General features: G+C 39.0%; 1 protein-coding gene across 1 annotated transcript in view; it reads left to right on the forward strand.

Moving 5' to 3' along the window:
• CNTD1 (cyclin N-terminal domain containing 1) overlaps nucleotides 1–18,193 on the forward strand; it is a 238,998-nt gene that overhangs the window by 138,741 nt on the left and 82,064 nt on the right. The window contains exon 5 of the mRNA XM_053717997.1: nucleotides 3,616–3,760. Coding sequence (XP_053573972.1) covers nucleotides 3,616–3,760 — 145 coding nt within the window. The remainder of the gene's footprint in view (nucleotides 1–3,615; nucleotides 3,761–18,193) is intronic.

Below are 18,193 nucleotides of genomic sequence, written 5' to 3' on the forward strand. Positions count from 1 at the left end.
CCATTTTCTTTGAATCTGCAGGGGGTGGTATTGCACCAGTAGTTCACAAGAACTGCTGGTGCAATGATAAATGCAGAGAGCGTATGCTGTCGGCATTTATCGATCTGCAGTGGACATGATCCGCACTATCGGATCATGTCCGCTCACATCATGATAAATAGGCCCCTAGGAGTAAATTGGAAAGTTGCTTAAAATTGCATGCTCTATCTGAATCATGAAAGAAAACATTTGTTCAGTGTCCCTTTAACTTATCTTCTGCTTTTGCTGCTTGGGACAGTCTTTCTTATTAGCATGCTCAGATCAGTGTGGTGCACCACAGACATTATTATACTCAACAGGTTGGGTTACTAGGCCATAATTAAGATGGGGTACCCTGCATTTTCTCTTTTTAATATGTGTGATTCTTCTTCTTCTTATTATTATTATTATTATTATTATTATTATTAATAAATATGCACTTTTTGTATGCATCTTTCTAGCTTTTGACTTTTTTTCACAGTTTGAATAAGTGTGCTGTTATCCTAGACTTTAGACCCCACTTATTTAGTGTGGTTTGCTCTCTTTTTTTATTTTTGTATACATATATTTTTTTTAGGCTGCACCTTGTTTTAAGATTACACATGACTCCCACCCCTTCCATTGCTGCCTTCTAATAATAATGTGTGCTGATTATGAGAATGGAATCTGATGGATCAATCTTAATAAATTAAACTTATCAAGACTTGCTGGCTTCTGTTTATAATCATTGATATTTTGTATAATAAAAAAAAATGCTGCCTGGCTGTTTAAACAGTCACACTACTATGCAAAATGATCTAACCGGCCTTACTAGTTATTGTCTTATGAGCTGCCAGTCTCAACTGGTTTTTAATAGTGATTGGCTGGCATACAAAGTGCTCAGTACGCAAAGCTGGAGGCTGAGGCAGGTAGTGAGTGAATGTTTGAGCAGCTAACAGGTTGTGACCATAAATGAAGAAGTGAACATGAGCCTGAAGTGTGAGGAAAATAAAAAAAGAAAAATGGCGCTCATTCCAGGAGCAACATCAAGGAAGAAAGTATGCTAGTATGAAGGTAAGTACCTTGAGAGAGACACTTAGGCAAAGCCAGTGGTGAACTCAAGTGAGGATAATCAAAACCTTGCTGGCAGGGAGAGAAATCGTGCAAAATATTTGGGTGTTTTTTTGGAGCACTATATTGTAATGTAGATGTCTTTCATTTAAATCTAGAACCCTGCATAGCAAGATAAACAGCTTTCAAGCTTTAAGTTAATGTCAATTCAGATGAATCAGTGCCAGGTTTTTAATAATCCTATTAAAAACAAGGGCACTTTAATTCATCAAAATTTACATTTCACTTGTTTTCTTCAAATACTTACCTTTTAATCTTCACAGCCGCTCCAGCTATTGCCCCTACAGTCAAAAGCCTCTTCATACGTCAGAAATTATGAATCCGGCTTCTTCCATTCATGGCTTTCCCCCCCCCCCCCCCCGGGGAAACATGGCCTGAGGCAACGTCGTGATTGGAGGAAGCTGGATTCGTCATTTTGGCCCCGGGAAGAGAGCTTGCGACAGGCGGAGGAAGCACTGCAGCGGCTGTCAGGATTAAAAGGTATTTGAAGAAAACTAGTGAAATGTAAATTTTTATGAATTAAAGTGCCCTTGTTTTTAATAGGATTATTAAAAACCGGTCACCGATTCATCTAAATTGACATTCACTTTAAAGGGACAGTCAACACCAGAATTTTTGTTTTTTAAAAAGATAGATAATCCCTTTATTACCCATTCCCCAGTTTTGCATAACCAACACAGTTATATTAATACACTTTTTACTGCTGTGACTATCTTGTATCTCAGCTTCTCCTGACCGCCCCTAATCACATGACTTTAAGTTATTATCTATTGACTTGCATTTTATCCAATTAGTGCAGTGTCTGCCACAACCCACGGGCGTGATCACAATGCTATCTATATGGTTTACCTGAACTACTCTCCCCTGTTGTGAAAAGCAAATACAAAAGCATGTGATTAGAGGCGGCCTTCAAGGGCTTAGAAATTATCATATGAGCCTTCCTAGGTTTCCTCTCAACTAGAATACCAAGAGAACTAAGCAAAATTGTTGATAAAAGTAAATTGGAAAGTTGTTTAAAATTACATGCCCTATTTGAAAAATAAAAGTTTTTTTTGGCCTTGACTGTCCCTTTAAATGTGCCTTTCTAAAATTATTTAGACAAGGCTTCTAAGATAATCTCACCATATATGGATAGAAAGATATAAATGTTTGGTAGAAATTAAAATTGGAAATGTTGGTGTACATTTGTTATGTTTTATTATATTTAAATACATTGAATTTTTATATAAATTATGTATAAATGCTGAATTTACTTTCATTTTTGAGTCTAGAGGCTATAAAAAGTGCCCATTACCTTTTCCCCTCATTTTTCTTGTGGCCAATAATTATTTAAGGGCCTGCAGCACTATGAATAAGAATGAAAGCCTTACTTTAAAATAAAAAAAACAAAACGTGTACTCATTTCTGATCTTTTCAGCCCAAAGCAACAGATCTTCATGCTTTAAATTCCTTGCCACTGATAGTAAAAGTTCTTCATTTATTTATGAATTCTTTAAGAATCCTGATTGGTTAATCATTTTGTCCAATCAGAATTTTGAATGGGTGGGCTAACTTTCAAAGTTGTGCATTTCCATTTTCTGATTGTTTAATGAAGCAGCAGTTTTTTTAGGAGTTCTGGAAATTATAGGTGTAACATTATTTGTATATCTGGGTTCTTCCTCAGACCATCTGCTCTCACATGTCCCCCATCACTCTTAACATAGCACACTGACCCATTGCATTTTACAAGCTGGACCTCATGCACTTTTCTGGCACTGGCTTAGCATCAGCCACAGGCTTGACGCCACCCTCTCTATGTCTCATTGGCTGAGCCTCAATAGGAGGCTATAACTCTCTTCCTCCTGTCACTGGTTGAACTCTACTTACTCTGCTCATTCTCACAAACCTAGCCCAAACAGATTAGGTCCTAAACATTTCACTCTTTGACACTTGCAGTCCCTCTAACAAGCTGAGCCCCACTCACTGCTCCCATATTCACTGGTCCAGCCCCATTAACTGGCTAGGCCTTGCTTCATCTTCCTCTTGCTGACCCTGTCACTGACTCTACAACTGCCTTAAACCCCTTACTTTGCTCAATTTCACAGACCCAGCCCAACAGGTTAGGTAGTAAGCAATCTACTCTGTCACAACTTACATTGACAGATTTAGTAATATTTTAGCACAATTATTGAAAACCTGTTAATTCATTATTGGAAGATCATATATATCCTATAAGCCAGTATTTACCATTCAAGTCTGTGTTTGCATTATTTCATGAGCCAACAAAATAAATTTTTGAATAAAATTTTCCTGGAAAATAAAGGTTTATTCATCGCTAGAAGGTTGAAAACAAACAAACAAAAATAAATAATAAACCGTGAAACATCTTTTTAAAATAAATCCTTTTAGACAAATAAACGTCAACTGTGTCCCCTTTTATTATAATGCAATATTTACTTAGAACTTCCATGAATTTGGTATCACCTAATTACATCTTATCATCTATAGGACACAATGGCAGCACAGTATCCCTAAAGGACTTTCGTGATATGTGTATAAAGGTCATGGATCTTGTTTATTTGTTAAGAAACCCCATCTATGACATGTTACTGAAAGCTTCCGTAGACCTATCAACACCAAGTGACCTGCAGAGGTGAGTTGTTTACATCTCACTATATAATGCACTGAGTTTAGGAGGCATAGTCGCAAAATGATATATATATAATTTTTCACTCAAGTTTATTAATAAATGTGCTTTTTCCAGCTTCTTTTATGAAAGTAATTTTGATTATATTATTTATCTACTCGTATCTATTTATTTATAGAAATTACAGCATATCTCCTCATCACCCTGCCTATTTAAATGGATATAATTTCCATCACACTGCCTAACAATCATAGCCAAAAGTCTGTGGGGGCATACCTCTTTTTTTAAATCCCCTGACTGTGGGTTGTCGGCACCACCCCTGTGCACTTCCTTATGGTTTCTCCAGTGTATTTATGTACTATGACAGACTTCTATGAGGATGAGATGTTTTGCAATCTAAAAGTCTAAATATGTTGCAGATAGACAGCTCCACTGCTGACATTTCAACAGATACCCTGAGGCTTTTTCTTTGTATTGTTGGCCCCTTCAGTACTCCTGGTTGGGGCTCATGTCCCTGAATGGATATATGTTACAAATAATTTTGACATCATATTTTACAAAATACAGCCTTAAGATATAAATAAGAGAGCTGACACATCTTGCAGTTATGTTGATCGTTAGGATAGTTATTTACATTGTTATGGTGTGACTCACAGGATACAAACATACAAAGCATACTATACTTTCTGAGATTCAGAATCCTCCTCAGTCAGGGCTATGCTGCCTCTGCGGGGTCTTCTTCTAGGTATCTAGGTGAAAGCAAAATCATTTTGTGTCAATTTGTCTAACCGATCAAGGAAAAAGTTGCTTAAAGGAACACTAAAGTCAAAATTCACTTCCATTATCTAAATGTGTACAATCTTTTTATTTGCTCACGTTCTGAGGCACTAGCTCCTACTGAGCATGTACAAGAAATCACAGAATATACGTATATATGCATTTTGAAATTCAAGTTAAGTGCTTTTGCATTGTTTTTTTGTTATGCATTTACTGGTTATGATATTCTACTGTGTCTAGTGGTCCTTTAAGGTGATTTTATTGTATTTATAATGTAAAGAAGTATTACAATTGTGTGAGGTGGGTGATATGTTTAATATTACATTAATTATAGGTTAAAATGTTGGGGCACGATTTCATATTCGGCACAAGTTTTGGCGCAAGCGTGGGAACCCGCGCCACCCATAATTGCACCTCACACATCCGGGTATTACATATACTGCGCCGTTAGATACTAAACTGGCGTAAGTAGGACAAACTGGCGATCTTCTGAAATGTGCGCAAATACACATTTTAATAGTCGCAAGAAACTTACGCCAGTATTTTATCCACGGAAAGTGTAAATAAAGAGTAGTTTTATGCAAATTAGGCTAACACACGTAAACATGGACAGATTTTTAAAAAAAATGCGACACGTAATTACGCTATTCAAAATTCATATATAAACCCATGCGCAGCCGCCATTTTCTTCAGTGTGTTTGGATTGTTCGTTGAGCTACAACACACTACACTGGAGTGGAGGATTAGTTAGAGTAGAGAGAGAGGCACAAACAGAGGAGTTAGGTCGTACTGTTGTTTGATTAAGCTTGCACACTTACACATTTTTACTTACTGCACACATTGCATACATACATATACAAAATACACCACACTTTTTTTTCTAACACCTCACACATTTTATTTGATTTTTAAAGTGTGATAGGCTGAGTGATTGTGTGTGATTGAACTGGGAGTGAGTGTGAGTGTGTGTAGTGTGATTTAGTGTGAGGATGGCAGGGAAAGGTAGGGAGGAGGGGAAAGGAGTGGCAGGGAGAGTATTGGAGAGGACAGGAGGAGCAGTGGGCCCCCCATCAGGGAGTAAGTGGAGTGGAGAGAGGGAGAGCTAGAAGGGATGATGGGAGGGGAGATGCCCAAGAGCCCCAGGCACATCTAGGAGAGGGACAGAGGGTGCACATGGGGACAGAAGGGGGAGGAGGGAGAGGATAGGGAGGAACCCACACCAGGGACATCACAGGGAGGAAGCCAAGTGCCCATGGAGGATGAGAGGCTGAGATGTCCCAACTTCTCATTTGATGAAAATGTTGCCCTTGTCCAGACCATCATGGACAATTACAGTGCCCTCTTTGGGCAGGAGAAGGGCAAAGACATTGCCAAAAAGCAAAAAACTGCATGGTTGGCGGTAGAGGATGCTGTCAACAGTGTGGCCCCGCAGAGAAGGACTGTTGAGGGCCTGAAAAAGTGGTGGAATGACTGCAAGAGGCGGGTCAAAGAAAAGATGGGGCCGGAAGTTATGCACCAGAGAGGAACAGGCGGTGGTCCATGAGTGAGTAACATCCCACACACCAGTATTATATGTATTTGAGATATAAGATCCTTTAATATCACACATTCATGTACACAATGAGGAGCATGGTATTTGGCCTACTAAAAAAAATCTACTATTATATTTGACATTACTGCTACTTAACACAATGTAATTCATGATATGAGGTGGAATAGTGCAATACTAACATGTCTCAGAATAACACAGGACACATGTTATAGAGTTTGACATGAGAATCAGTATAGGTCCTAGCATGTATCAATGTATATTGTATGCCCACGTGAACATATATCTGACTGTACTAATCCCTTTCATCCTTTGACTCCTTCACAGAACCTCCTGTCACGAGGATATAAACATCCATTCCACCACCATCAGTCTTCAGGCAACCGCAAGAGCAGTATGCTCCCAGGCATGAGCATGGTTGGATGGCTTCAGTTGAGGACCCGAGAGTGATGCCACCACCGTTGCCATATGACCCCTGGCAAGATTCCTGACCAGAGGAATATCCTCCCTTTGGCTTTAAGGGTGAGCCAAGACAGCCACAAAGGGTCCATGTATTTATCCCCCCCCCCCACACACACACAACACAATCTCATGGCAGTCAGGGATTTTACCCACAGACAATGTCACAGGAAGTGCCAATTGGACAGGCTGAGTGGTCACACACTGGTGGGACTATCAACCAACCATGAGAGCGCCACCATCATCAGCAATTGGACGAGCTCCACCATTGGCAGATGGAAATATAGCAGAATCTACAGCTGCACCTCAAGCACCATCAGATGCAGGTGACCCTGCCCCACATGAACCAGCAGTTGAAGCTGACCCTGCCCCACATGAACCAGCAGTTGAAGCTGACCCAGCCCCACATGAACCAGCAGTTGAAGCTGACCCAGCCCCACATGAACCAGCAGTTGAAGCTGACCCTGCACCTCAAGCAACAGCAGATGCAGGTGACCCTGCCCCACAAGCACCTAGAAGCCCTGCTGCTCAAGAGCCTGTGGATGCATTGTATTCTACCCTGGGTGAGGAATACATTGCACTCCAGATGAGACTCATAACAAGCACAGAGAGCATACAAAGAGGCCAAGAGAGGTTCTTTAGGAACCATGAAAGGTTCACCAGGAGCCAAGAGAGGATACAACAACATAGGATAGAGCTACAGAGGGACATGGCAGCATCGTTAAGTGCAAGTGTTCATAACCAGTCACAGATGATGCAAATTCTCTCTGATATGCAGATGCAAATGGACAATAGATGGAGAGAACAAAATCAACTCTTGGGTGTGTTAGTTGAGCAGTTTACACACCAGCAGGACACTGCCTCCAGCCTATCATCTGTGGCCAGCACACCAGCAGAAACAGCTGAATCTTCTCAAACCAGGAGAACAAGGAAATCCACTATAGTCACCTCAGCTCCCTCATCCAAGAAGCCAAAAAATAAATAAATATTCTTATAGTTCACCATAAATCTTGTCCTCTGTTATTTACCATATAATTGTCATCCGCATCCATGTGAGGTGTGTTTTAGTACACTAATATTGTTAAAACATATAATATGACCTGTGTGGAAAGGCAATAAAAAATGGTAATATTATCATATTTATGACATTTTCTTGTACTATAACTCACATACACAATAGTTATTTATGAAGGGTACATATAGTAATATTCACTTCTAAGATGTAAATCAATGTATCTCACATCCAATATAAATTGACACATGGGTATATATAATAGTGATGTTACTGATAGGGTGTGCATTATCAGGTGTTTTAAGGTTGCAGGTGAGAGGTTGTGTTGTCTGTGATTGGTTTGACACAATTGCAATCCTAGGTTTAGCTTTCAAATAAGAATACCAAGAGAACAAAGCAAGTGTTATACTTAAATCTGAAAGTAGTTTGAAATAACATGCCTTATTTGAAACAAGAAGGTTTTCTTTGGACTTGACTGTCCCTTTATATATTTTGGCATTAATGCCAAGCTGTATTAAGATTAGAATAAATTACACTCCAGTGGGTTCTAAAGAGATGAAGGTAATACAATTATGATTTCCCATTGTTCTCTCCTCCAAGTATTGTTGATTGTTTTGAGAACAAATTTAAAGTAAATAAGCAAGTATATGTCCACAATGTGATAAAGTGATGAGATCTGATTCTACCTACAAGCTCAATCCATTTGATTAGGTTGTGGCTTCAAACAACAAAATCAACTATTTAAAATGCACAAATAAACCTTAAAAAAACAATATCATAGTATACTGTCCCTTTAACCTTGAGATGCTGCTTAAATCTATGTGTTTGTTAAGGCTTCCAGGTAGTTACATTGCTTTTTTAGTCAGTGCAAGGGTTGCTGCGCCTGCAATATCTGGCGAGATGAGAATGGAGTAGATTTTCTGAATTCTGCATGCGTAAGTCCTTACGCTGTATATTGGATACCAAATTGCGCGACTGTTCTATGTTAGTCTATGGGGATACAAATTATGGCCGAAGGGTGAAATATACGTGCGTAACTTGTATGCTACGCTGTATATGTAATACCAAAATCGCGTAAAATCCGGCGGTGGAGGATTTTGCGGGCGACGCTGCATATGTAATGGAGCCCTTGCTTTCTATTTCACTTTTTTTCTTGGAGTGTTCTTGGTGCGGTTAGAAATTTGAAATATTTTCCAAATTTGATTTCTCCTTATCCCTGTGCAGCCTATTAGTATGTCAGACTTGCTATAACATTGTTTGGATAAATTTAGTTAAAATTGTTTTTTTTTTTACAAAATAGTATATTACAAATTGTCTGAAATATTCTGGTTATGGCTATTAACCCCTTAACGACCAGCAACGTACCCTAGTTTTTCTATAGGGCTTGGTTTTTTTAATAGCTTTGTCTTGCCATTTGAGGCGAGACCTCTTTTATTATAGGCAGGAAAACCCTTAACAACCAGCAGCATAAAGGGTACTTCGTGTTGGTTAAGAAGTTAAATGCATTAGTTTTTGTAGGAATGCACATTCATCACGAAAATTGAATTTTCATTTTAACAAGATGAAAATCCAAATGAATGCAACGAAAATAAAGAAAACACATAATTACTAACAAAAATTGCCAATTACTGACAAAAATTAGTTTCCTTTTTTTTTTTTTTTTAAAGTTTGGTGTGGAGAAACTCGAGTGGCCTGAGCAGTGCTCTGACCTCAACCCCACTGAAAACTTTTCGGACTAATTGGCACGCTGATCTCGCTCAACCATCCTGACCTCACAAATGCTCTATTGGCTGAATGGGCATAAATTCCCACAGTAACACCCTAAATTATTTTATAAACTATTCCCAAAAGAGTGACGACTATTTATAGCTGAAAAGGGAGGGGCTTGGAATGGGATGGTCAGGTGTCTACATATTTTTGGTCAAATAGTGTACTGATGACACTTTACCTATGTAACCACACCTCTCTGATGAAGTGTGACTTCTCTCATGAAACGCGTAAGAGGATTGTTTGCTGCACATTTGAAGAGTCCTCTTGTGCTGTGTATATTTACAAGATCACAAGAATAAATCACAACCTGGATTGCTGTTATTTCTTTTGATTAGTGTACAGATGGTAAAATTTCAGGATTATAAGAGTAAGTCTAAGACTTTAGGTCCACCTAGAGTAAAAAAAAGTCTTCAATTAAGTCTGATTTTCCCAATCTTAAATATATAATAAATATTACCGCTGTGAATCTCTCAAATAATATTATTATTATTATCATTCATTTGTATGGCGTTATAAAATTCCGTAGGGCTGGGTACTGAGATAGGGGTGCACAATGACAAAGATTTGTAATAAGATACAAAAAAATAATAGACTAAACAAAACTACTACAGGAGGAGGAGGACCCTGCTCTGAAGAGCTTACAGTCTACAGTTTGAGTCTTAAAGGGCCATAATACCCAAATGTTTAAACACTTGAAAGTGATGCAGCACAGCTGTAAAAAGCTGACTAGAAAATATCACCTGAACATCTCTATGTAAAAAAGAAAGATATTTTACCTCAAAAGTTCCTCAGTAGCCACCTCCCATTGTAAAGGATTTCTAAGCAGCATTTTAGTGTGTCTGTCCTGGGACATCTGAAAGGATGAGCATCGTGCACTCTCATATTATTTCACCAATCAGGTAAAGGAAGCTTACTATGAAATCTCATGAGAGTTAAGTCAAATCTCATGAGATCACAGTAAGAGTTCATGACCTCAGCACTGCTGATGCTGATTGGCTGCTGTTCATTTCTTCATTTTTTATTTATTTTACCTGCAGCTGGGAGCAGCTGAGTATAACTTTTTACACAGAACTTACTCTGCTGAGCTGAGGAGATTGTGAGGTAAAATATCTTCCTTTTTTACATAGAGATGCTCAGGTGATATTTTCCTGTCAGCTTTTTACAGTTATACTGCATCAGTTTCAAGTGGTTTAGCATATGAGTATTATGTCCCTTTAAGGTTTGGAGTAGCTTGTCACGTGGCTTTTAATTGCAGCAGTGAGTCAAGGCAGTTTGAGATTGATTTTGGGTTTGATGAAAAAACAGAGGAGAAATGGTAAGCCTCTCTAATTAGGTGGGTTTTTAAAGAGTGTCTGAAGCTATACAAAGTTGGAGACAGTCTGATGGAGCGGGGTAGAGAGTTCCAGAGGATAGGAGCAGCGAGTGAGAAGTCTTGGAGGTGAGAGAGTGACATAGAGATAATAGGAATGGAGAGATGTAGGTCAGAGTTTGATCAAAGAGGACTCTGTATATAGGGCTAGATTACAAGTGGAGCGCAAATAAGCGTTCCCGCTCAAGCGGTAACATCGCTAGACGGAGACTTTCTGCGCACATCTGGTTGCGCTCGTATTATGAGTTGAAAGTAAAAAGTTACGTGTGAGCAAAACTCGCTGCCCATAAAAAAAAGAAATATTGTGATTGTGTTAACTTCTTTTCTCATAGACTTCAAAAAAGCGCGAAAACTGCAAAAGAAACCTGACACCCATACTTGCGAGCTAACCCGGCCGCTTATATTTAAGAGTGCTAAATCCGACAATAAATATTAATATTTAAACATTCCAATGTTCTCCACGTAGAAGAATATGTTCTATTTATGACTCAGACCAATCCCAGGACAGCTGTTTCGTGGTTTTGCCACTCATCAGCTGGGAGTAGTTGTTCTTGAATTTCCCCCAGAAATGACCTTTACCAAGCAGTGACTCAACCTACTCCCAGCTGATGAGTGGCAAAACCACGAAACAGCTGTCCTGGGATTGGTCTGAGTCACTGTACTAACCCTAGCTAAGCATAAAAGCTGTATAATGCAGCAGTGCTATGGCATAAAGGGAAGTCTGTCTTAAAAAGCAGGCTAAAAGTAAAAAGGTGAGTCATTGTGAACCTCATTTGCATATGTTACCCAGATTCCTTTGCTGCATTGGAAACAGTGTAGTCAGAGAGTTTCTAGGTTTAAAGCAAGTCTTCTGACTTGTTTAGATTTGTAAATGGTTTACACAATGAGTTATTTTCTCTATATTTTGTATTTAGTGGAGGATTTTAAACTCACTTTTCGCCTCCCCATAATCTCTCTCTCTCTCTCTCTCCTCTCATTAAATACTGGTTGTTTAAGACCCGGCGAGTGCATCCTTCATTTATATATATATATATATATATATATATATATATATATATATATATATATATATATTCCTATAGATACAGTATGTATTTTACATGAACAGTATTTTATATATATATATATATATATATATATATATATATATATATATATATATATATATATATATATATATATATATATACTGTATATAGATATAATAAAAAGTATTTTTTTTTAATATGTAAAAAACAAAGAAATGTAAAAAAAAATATTTTCCTGTGATTTAGATTTTAATGTGGTCGGGTTAGCACACATTTACACATAGTACTCTTAAGACACATTATTTAAATATTAAATATTTAAAAAAAAAAACATTATTAAATTACATAATGTGAAATATATAGATATATCCTATGGAGTATTTATGGAATATTTTGCAGTATGTTTAATAATTTTTAATAATTTTTTTTAATATTTAATATTTCACATTAATATTACTACATTTAATGGGGGCTAGTTATCAAGCCGTCAACCTCAAATACGCTAGAATTCCGCAGCGTATTTGTGGCGAGGCTGATTCGCCTTAGTTATCAAAGGCTAGAGACCGGCAAAAGTAGAATTTTGTGACGTAAACTTCGATCCGCCGGACTCAGTCCGACACAGATCGATTCTTACGTCACTCCAGATGTTCCGCACACAAGTGCGGCACAATCTGACTACTTTTGCTAGTTATCAAAAAACTAGCAGGTACGCTCGGCACTTTTACAGCCCAGCGTACCTGGTTTTCAAACCGCCACCCTGGAGGCGGCGGATCCCATAGGAATCAATGGGAGTCTGACCATAGCGAAAGTACAAGTTCGCTGCTGCCATACATCCCATTGATTCCTATGGGAGCTGTCTACACCTAACACCCTAACATGTACCCCGAGTCTAAACACCTCTAATCTGTCCCCCCTACACCGCCGCAACTAAATAAAATGATTAACCCCTAAACCGCCGCTCACGGAGCCCACCGCAAGCTACTCTATACATATTAACCCCTAAACCGCCGCTCCCTGGAACAGCCAATAGAATGCGAGCTCAATCTGATTGGCTGACTGGATCAGCCAATCGGATTGAACTTGAATCTGATTGGCTGATTCAATCAGCCAATCAGATTTTTCCTACCTTAATTCCGATTGGCCAATCGGAATTGAAGGGATGCCATCTTGGATGACGTCCCTTAAAGGAACCTTCATTCGTCGGTAGTCCGTCGAGAAAGAAGGATGTTCCGCGTCTGCGGGATAAAGATTCAAGACCCGGCTTGGAAGATGACCTCGCCCGGATAGAAGACTTCTTCTGCGCCTCTTGGAAGATGACCTCGCCCGGATGGAAGATTTCTTCAGCGCCGCTTGGAGGATCACTTCATCGGATGGAAGATTTCTTCAGCGCCCCTTGGATGATCACTTCTGCCGCTCCGGATGTCCTCTTCGGTTCCATCGCTGCTCGGTTGAGTGAAGACGACTCAAGGTAGGATGATCTTCAGGGGATTAGTGTTAGGTTATTTTAAGGGGGGTTTGGGTTAGATTAGGAGTATGTGGGTGGTGGGTTTTAATGTTGGGGGGGGTTGTATTTTTCTTTTACAGGCAAAAGAGCTGAATTCTTTGGGGCATGCCCAAATCCGACAATAAATATTAATATTTAAACATTCCAATGTTCTCCACGTAGAAGAATATGTTCTATTTATGACTCAGACCAATCCCAGGACAGCTGTTTCATGGTTTTGCCACTCATCAGCTGGGAGTAGTTGTTGTTGAATTTCCCCCAGAAATGACCTTTACCAAGCAGTGACTCAACCTACTCCCAGCTGATGAGTGGCAAAACCACGAAACAGCTGTCCTGGGATTGGTCTGAGTCACTGTACTAACCCTAGCTAAGCATAAAAGCTGTATAATGCAGCAGTGCTATGGCATAAAGGGAAGTCTGTCTTAAAAAGCAGGCTAAAAGTAAAAAGGTGAGTCATTGTGAACCTCATTTGCATATGTTACCCAGATTCCTTTGCTGCATTGGAAACAGTGTAGTCAGAGAGTTTCTAGGTTTAAAGCAAGTCTTCTGACTTGTTTAGATTTGTAAATGGTTTACACAATGAGTTATTTTCTCTATATTTTGTATTTAGTGGAGAATTTTAAACTCACTTTTCGCCTCCCCATAATCTCTCTCTCTCTCTCTCCTCTCATTAAATACTGGTTGTTTAAGACCCGGCGAGTGCATCCTTCATTTATATATATATATATATATATATATATATATATATATATATATATATATATATATATATATATATATATATATTCCTATAGATACAGTATGTATTTTACATGAACAGTATTTTATATATATATATATATATATATATATATATACTGTATATAGATATAATAAAAAGTATTTTTTTTTAATATGTAAAAAACAAAGAAATGTAAAAAAAAATATTTTCCTGTGATTTAGATTTTAATGTGGTCGGGTTAGCACACATTTACACATAGTACTCTTAAGACACATTATTTAAATATTAAATATTTAAAAAAAAAAAAACATTATTAAATTACATAATGTGAAATATATAGATATATCCTATGGAGTATTTATGGAATATTTTGCAGTATGTTTAATAATTTTTAATAATTTTTTTTAATATTTAATATTTCACATTAATATTACTACATTTAATGGGGGCTAGTTATCAAGCCGTCAACCTCAAATACGCTAGAATTCCGCAGCGTATTTGTGGCGAGGCTGATTCGCCTTAGTTATCAAAGGCTAGAGACCAGCAAAAGTAGAATTTTGTGACGTAAACTTCGATCCGCCGGACTCAGTCCGACACAGATCGATTCTTACGTCACTCCAGATGTTCCGCACACAAGTGCGGCACAATCTGACTACTTTTGCTAGTTATCAAAAAACTAGCAGGTACGCTCGGCACTTTTACAGCCCAGCGTACCTGGTTTTCAAACCGCCACCCTGGAGGCGGCGGATCCCATAGGAATCAATGGGAGTCTGACCATAGCGAAAGTACAAGTTCGCTGCTGCCATACATCCCATTGATTCCTATGGGAGCTGTCTACACCTAACACCCTAACATGTACCCCGAGTCTAAACACCTCTAATCTGTCCCCCCTACACCGCCGCAACTAAATAAAATGATTAACCCCTAAACCGCCGCTCACGGAGCCCACCGCAAGCTACTCTATACATATTAACCCCTAAACCGCCGCTCCCTGGAACAGCCAATAGAATGCGAGCTCAATCTGATTGGCTGACTGGATCAGCCAATCGGATTGAACTTGAATCTGATTGGCTGATTCAATCAGCCAATCAGATTTTTCCTACCTTAATTCCGATTGGCTGAAAGAATCCTATCAGCCAATCGGAATTGAAGGGATGCCATCTTGGATGACGTGCCTTAAAGGAGCCTTCATTCGTCGGTAGTCCGTCGGGAAAGAAGGATGTTCCGCATCGGCGGGATGAAGATTCAAGACCCGGCTTGGAAGATGACCTCGCCCGGATAGAAGACTTCTTCAGCGCCTCTTGGAAGATGACCTCGCCCGGATGGAAGATTTCTTCAGCGCCGCTTGGAGGATCACTTCATCGGATGGAAGATTTCTTCAGCGCCCCTTGGATGATCACTTCTGCCGCTCCAGATGTCCTCTTCGGTTCCATCGCTGCTCGGTTGAGTGAAGACGACTCAAGGTAGGATGATCTTCAGGGGATTAGTGTTAGGTTATTTTAAGGGGGGTTTGGGTTAGATTAGGGGTATGTGGGTGGTGGGTTTTAATGTTGGGGGGGTTGTATTTTTCTTTTACAGGCAAAAGAGCTGAATTCTTTGGGGCATGCCCCCACAAAAGGCCCTTTTAAGGGCTGGTAAGGTAAAAGAGCTTTGAACTTTTTTAATGTAGAATAGGGTAGGGCATTTTTTTATTTTGGGGGGGTTTGTTATTTTATTAGGGGGCTTAGATTAGGTGTAAGTAGCTTAAAATTGTTGTAATATTTTTTTAAATGTTTGTAACTTATTTTTTTTAATTTTTGTAACTTAAGTTTTTTTATTTTTTGTACTTTAGTTAGTTTATGTAATTGTATTTAATTGTAGTTATTTGTAGTTAATTTATTTAATTAATGTAATGATAGTGTAGTGTTAGGTTTAATTGTAACTTAGGTTAGGATTTATTTTACAGGTAATTTTGTATTTCTTTTAGCTAGGTAGTTATTAAATAGTTAATAACTATTTAATAACTATTCTAACTAGCTAAAATAAATACAAAGTTACCTGTAAAATAAATATAAATCCTAAGATAGCTACAATGTAATTATTAATTATATTGTAGCTATCTTAGGGTTTATTTTACAGGTAAGTATTTAGTTTTAAATAGGAATAATTTATTAAAGTATAGTGTAGTGTTAGGTGTAATTGTAACTTAGGTTAGTTTTTAGTTTACAGGTACATTTCTCTTTATTTTAGCTAGGTAAGCTATTAAATAGTTAATAACTATTTAATAGCTATTGTACCTAGTTAAAATAAATTGAAAGGTACCTGTAAAATAAAAATAAATCCTAAGTTACAATTACACCTAACACTACATTATATTAGGGTTTATTTTATAGGTAAGTATTTAGTTTTAAATAGGATTAACTTAGTTAATAATAGAAATATTATTTAGATTTATTTAATTAATATTTAAGTTAGGGGGGAGTTAGGGTTAGTGTTAGACTTAGGTTTGGGGTTAATAATTTTATTACAGTGGCGGCGGTGTAGTGGGGGGCAGGATAGGGGTTAATAAATTTATTATAGGTGTCGACGGTGTAGGGGGGGCAGGATAGGGGTTAATAAATTTAATATAGGTTGCGGCGGGTTCAGGGAGCGGCGGTTTAGGGGTTAAACTATTTATTTATTTGCGGCGAGGTGCGGGATCAGCAGGATAGGGGTTAATAACTTTATTATAGAGGGCGACGGTATAGGGGGGGGCAGGATAGGGGTTACTAGGTATAATGTAGGTGGCAGCGGTGTCCGGGAGCAGCGGTTTAGGGGTTAATACATTTATAAGACTTGCGGGGGGGTCTAGGAGCGGCGGTTTAGGGGTTAGTAACTTTATTTAGTTGCGGGGGGCTCCGGGGGCGCCGGTATAGGGGGTAGAACAGTGTAGTTTAGTGTGAGTGCTTAGTGACAGGCTAGCAAGAAAGCTGTCAAACAGCCGAAGAGCAGCGAGATCGGATGAGTGATAACTCTCACAGTCCGCTGCTCATCGCCCCGCGGCTTTTTGACAGCTTTACTTGATAACTTAGGCGAATTTTTTCAGGTCCGAGGCGGCGATGTGAGGCGAGCTTAGGCGGGCGTATTGGGCCAGCGAAGGCAGGAAAGTTGACAAGTTGATAACTACCCCCCAATGTGTGCTAACCCGACCACATTAAAATCTAAATTGTGAAACCTGATGGGCAAAATGCATATTTTACATTCTGAAGTTCTTCACATAAAAAATAATGTATTCTTTATTAGCCCCTTCGCCCAAAGCAACACATATCAACATCGTGCGGTACTTTGTCTATCGCACCGCACAATATATATATAGTATGTCTGAGCTGCAGGAAGCTCCAGCAGTCTCGGCTGTTAAGTTACAGCCGAGAGCTGGAGTTCCTGAGCTCCATGCATCTGTACGCATATGGAACTGCAACACCGATCGTGCTCCAGTTTCATATTAGGACAGATGCCAGATTGTTACAGACGGTGACACTGTACGTATCACCGCCTGTAACGATCATCTGCTGTGTCAGCGGGAGGTGCGAGAGGGATTCTGGGTGGCGGGTGGACGGTCCAGCAGTGGAGGGGGGAGAGAGGAGGAGGGAGTGGGAGGGATGGGGAGCTACACTACACAAAAAAGGGTGTGTGAGGAGTGGAGGATGTCTAACTAATGATCACGGGAGGAGGGAGGTGGGGGGACCACTACACTACAGAAAATGTGGGGGAGGAAATAAAATAAATAATAAAAAGTGTTTTATTAGTACTGGCAGACAGCTGCCAGTACCTAAGATGGTGGGCACTAGTTAGAGTGGAGAGGGTAAGAGAGCTGTTTGAGAAGGATCAGGGAGGTTGGAGGATAAGAGGGGATCATATACTGTAAAAAAATATTAAAACGTATTAAAAAAGATTTCATTTAAAAATAAAATTGCCAGTACCTAAGATGGTATTGACCAGTGGGGGGTGAGGAGGGAAGAGAGCTGTTTGGGAGGGATCAGGTGGGGATCAAGGGGTAGGAAGTGTCAGGTGGGAGGGCAATCTCTACTCTAAAGCTAAAATTAAAATTAACATTACAATCTACCTGATTAACCCCATCATAATAGAAGTGTGGTGCGCAGCTGCAATTAGCGGCTTCTAACTACCAAAAAGCAATGGCAAAGCCATATATGTCTGCTGTTTCTAAAAAATGTGTTTAGTTTTGCTTCGTTTTCATTATTTGAATAAATAATTTGATTTCAGGAAATGTGGGG

Source organism: Bombina bombina, chromosome 1, assembly GCF_027579735.1.
Source record: "Bombina bombina isolate aBomBom1 chromosome 1, aBomBom1.pri, whole genome shotgun sequence".
NCBI lineage: Eukaryota > Metazoa > Chordata > Amphibia > Anura > Bombinatoridae > Bombina > Bombina bombina.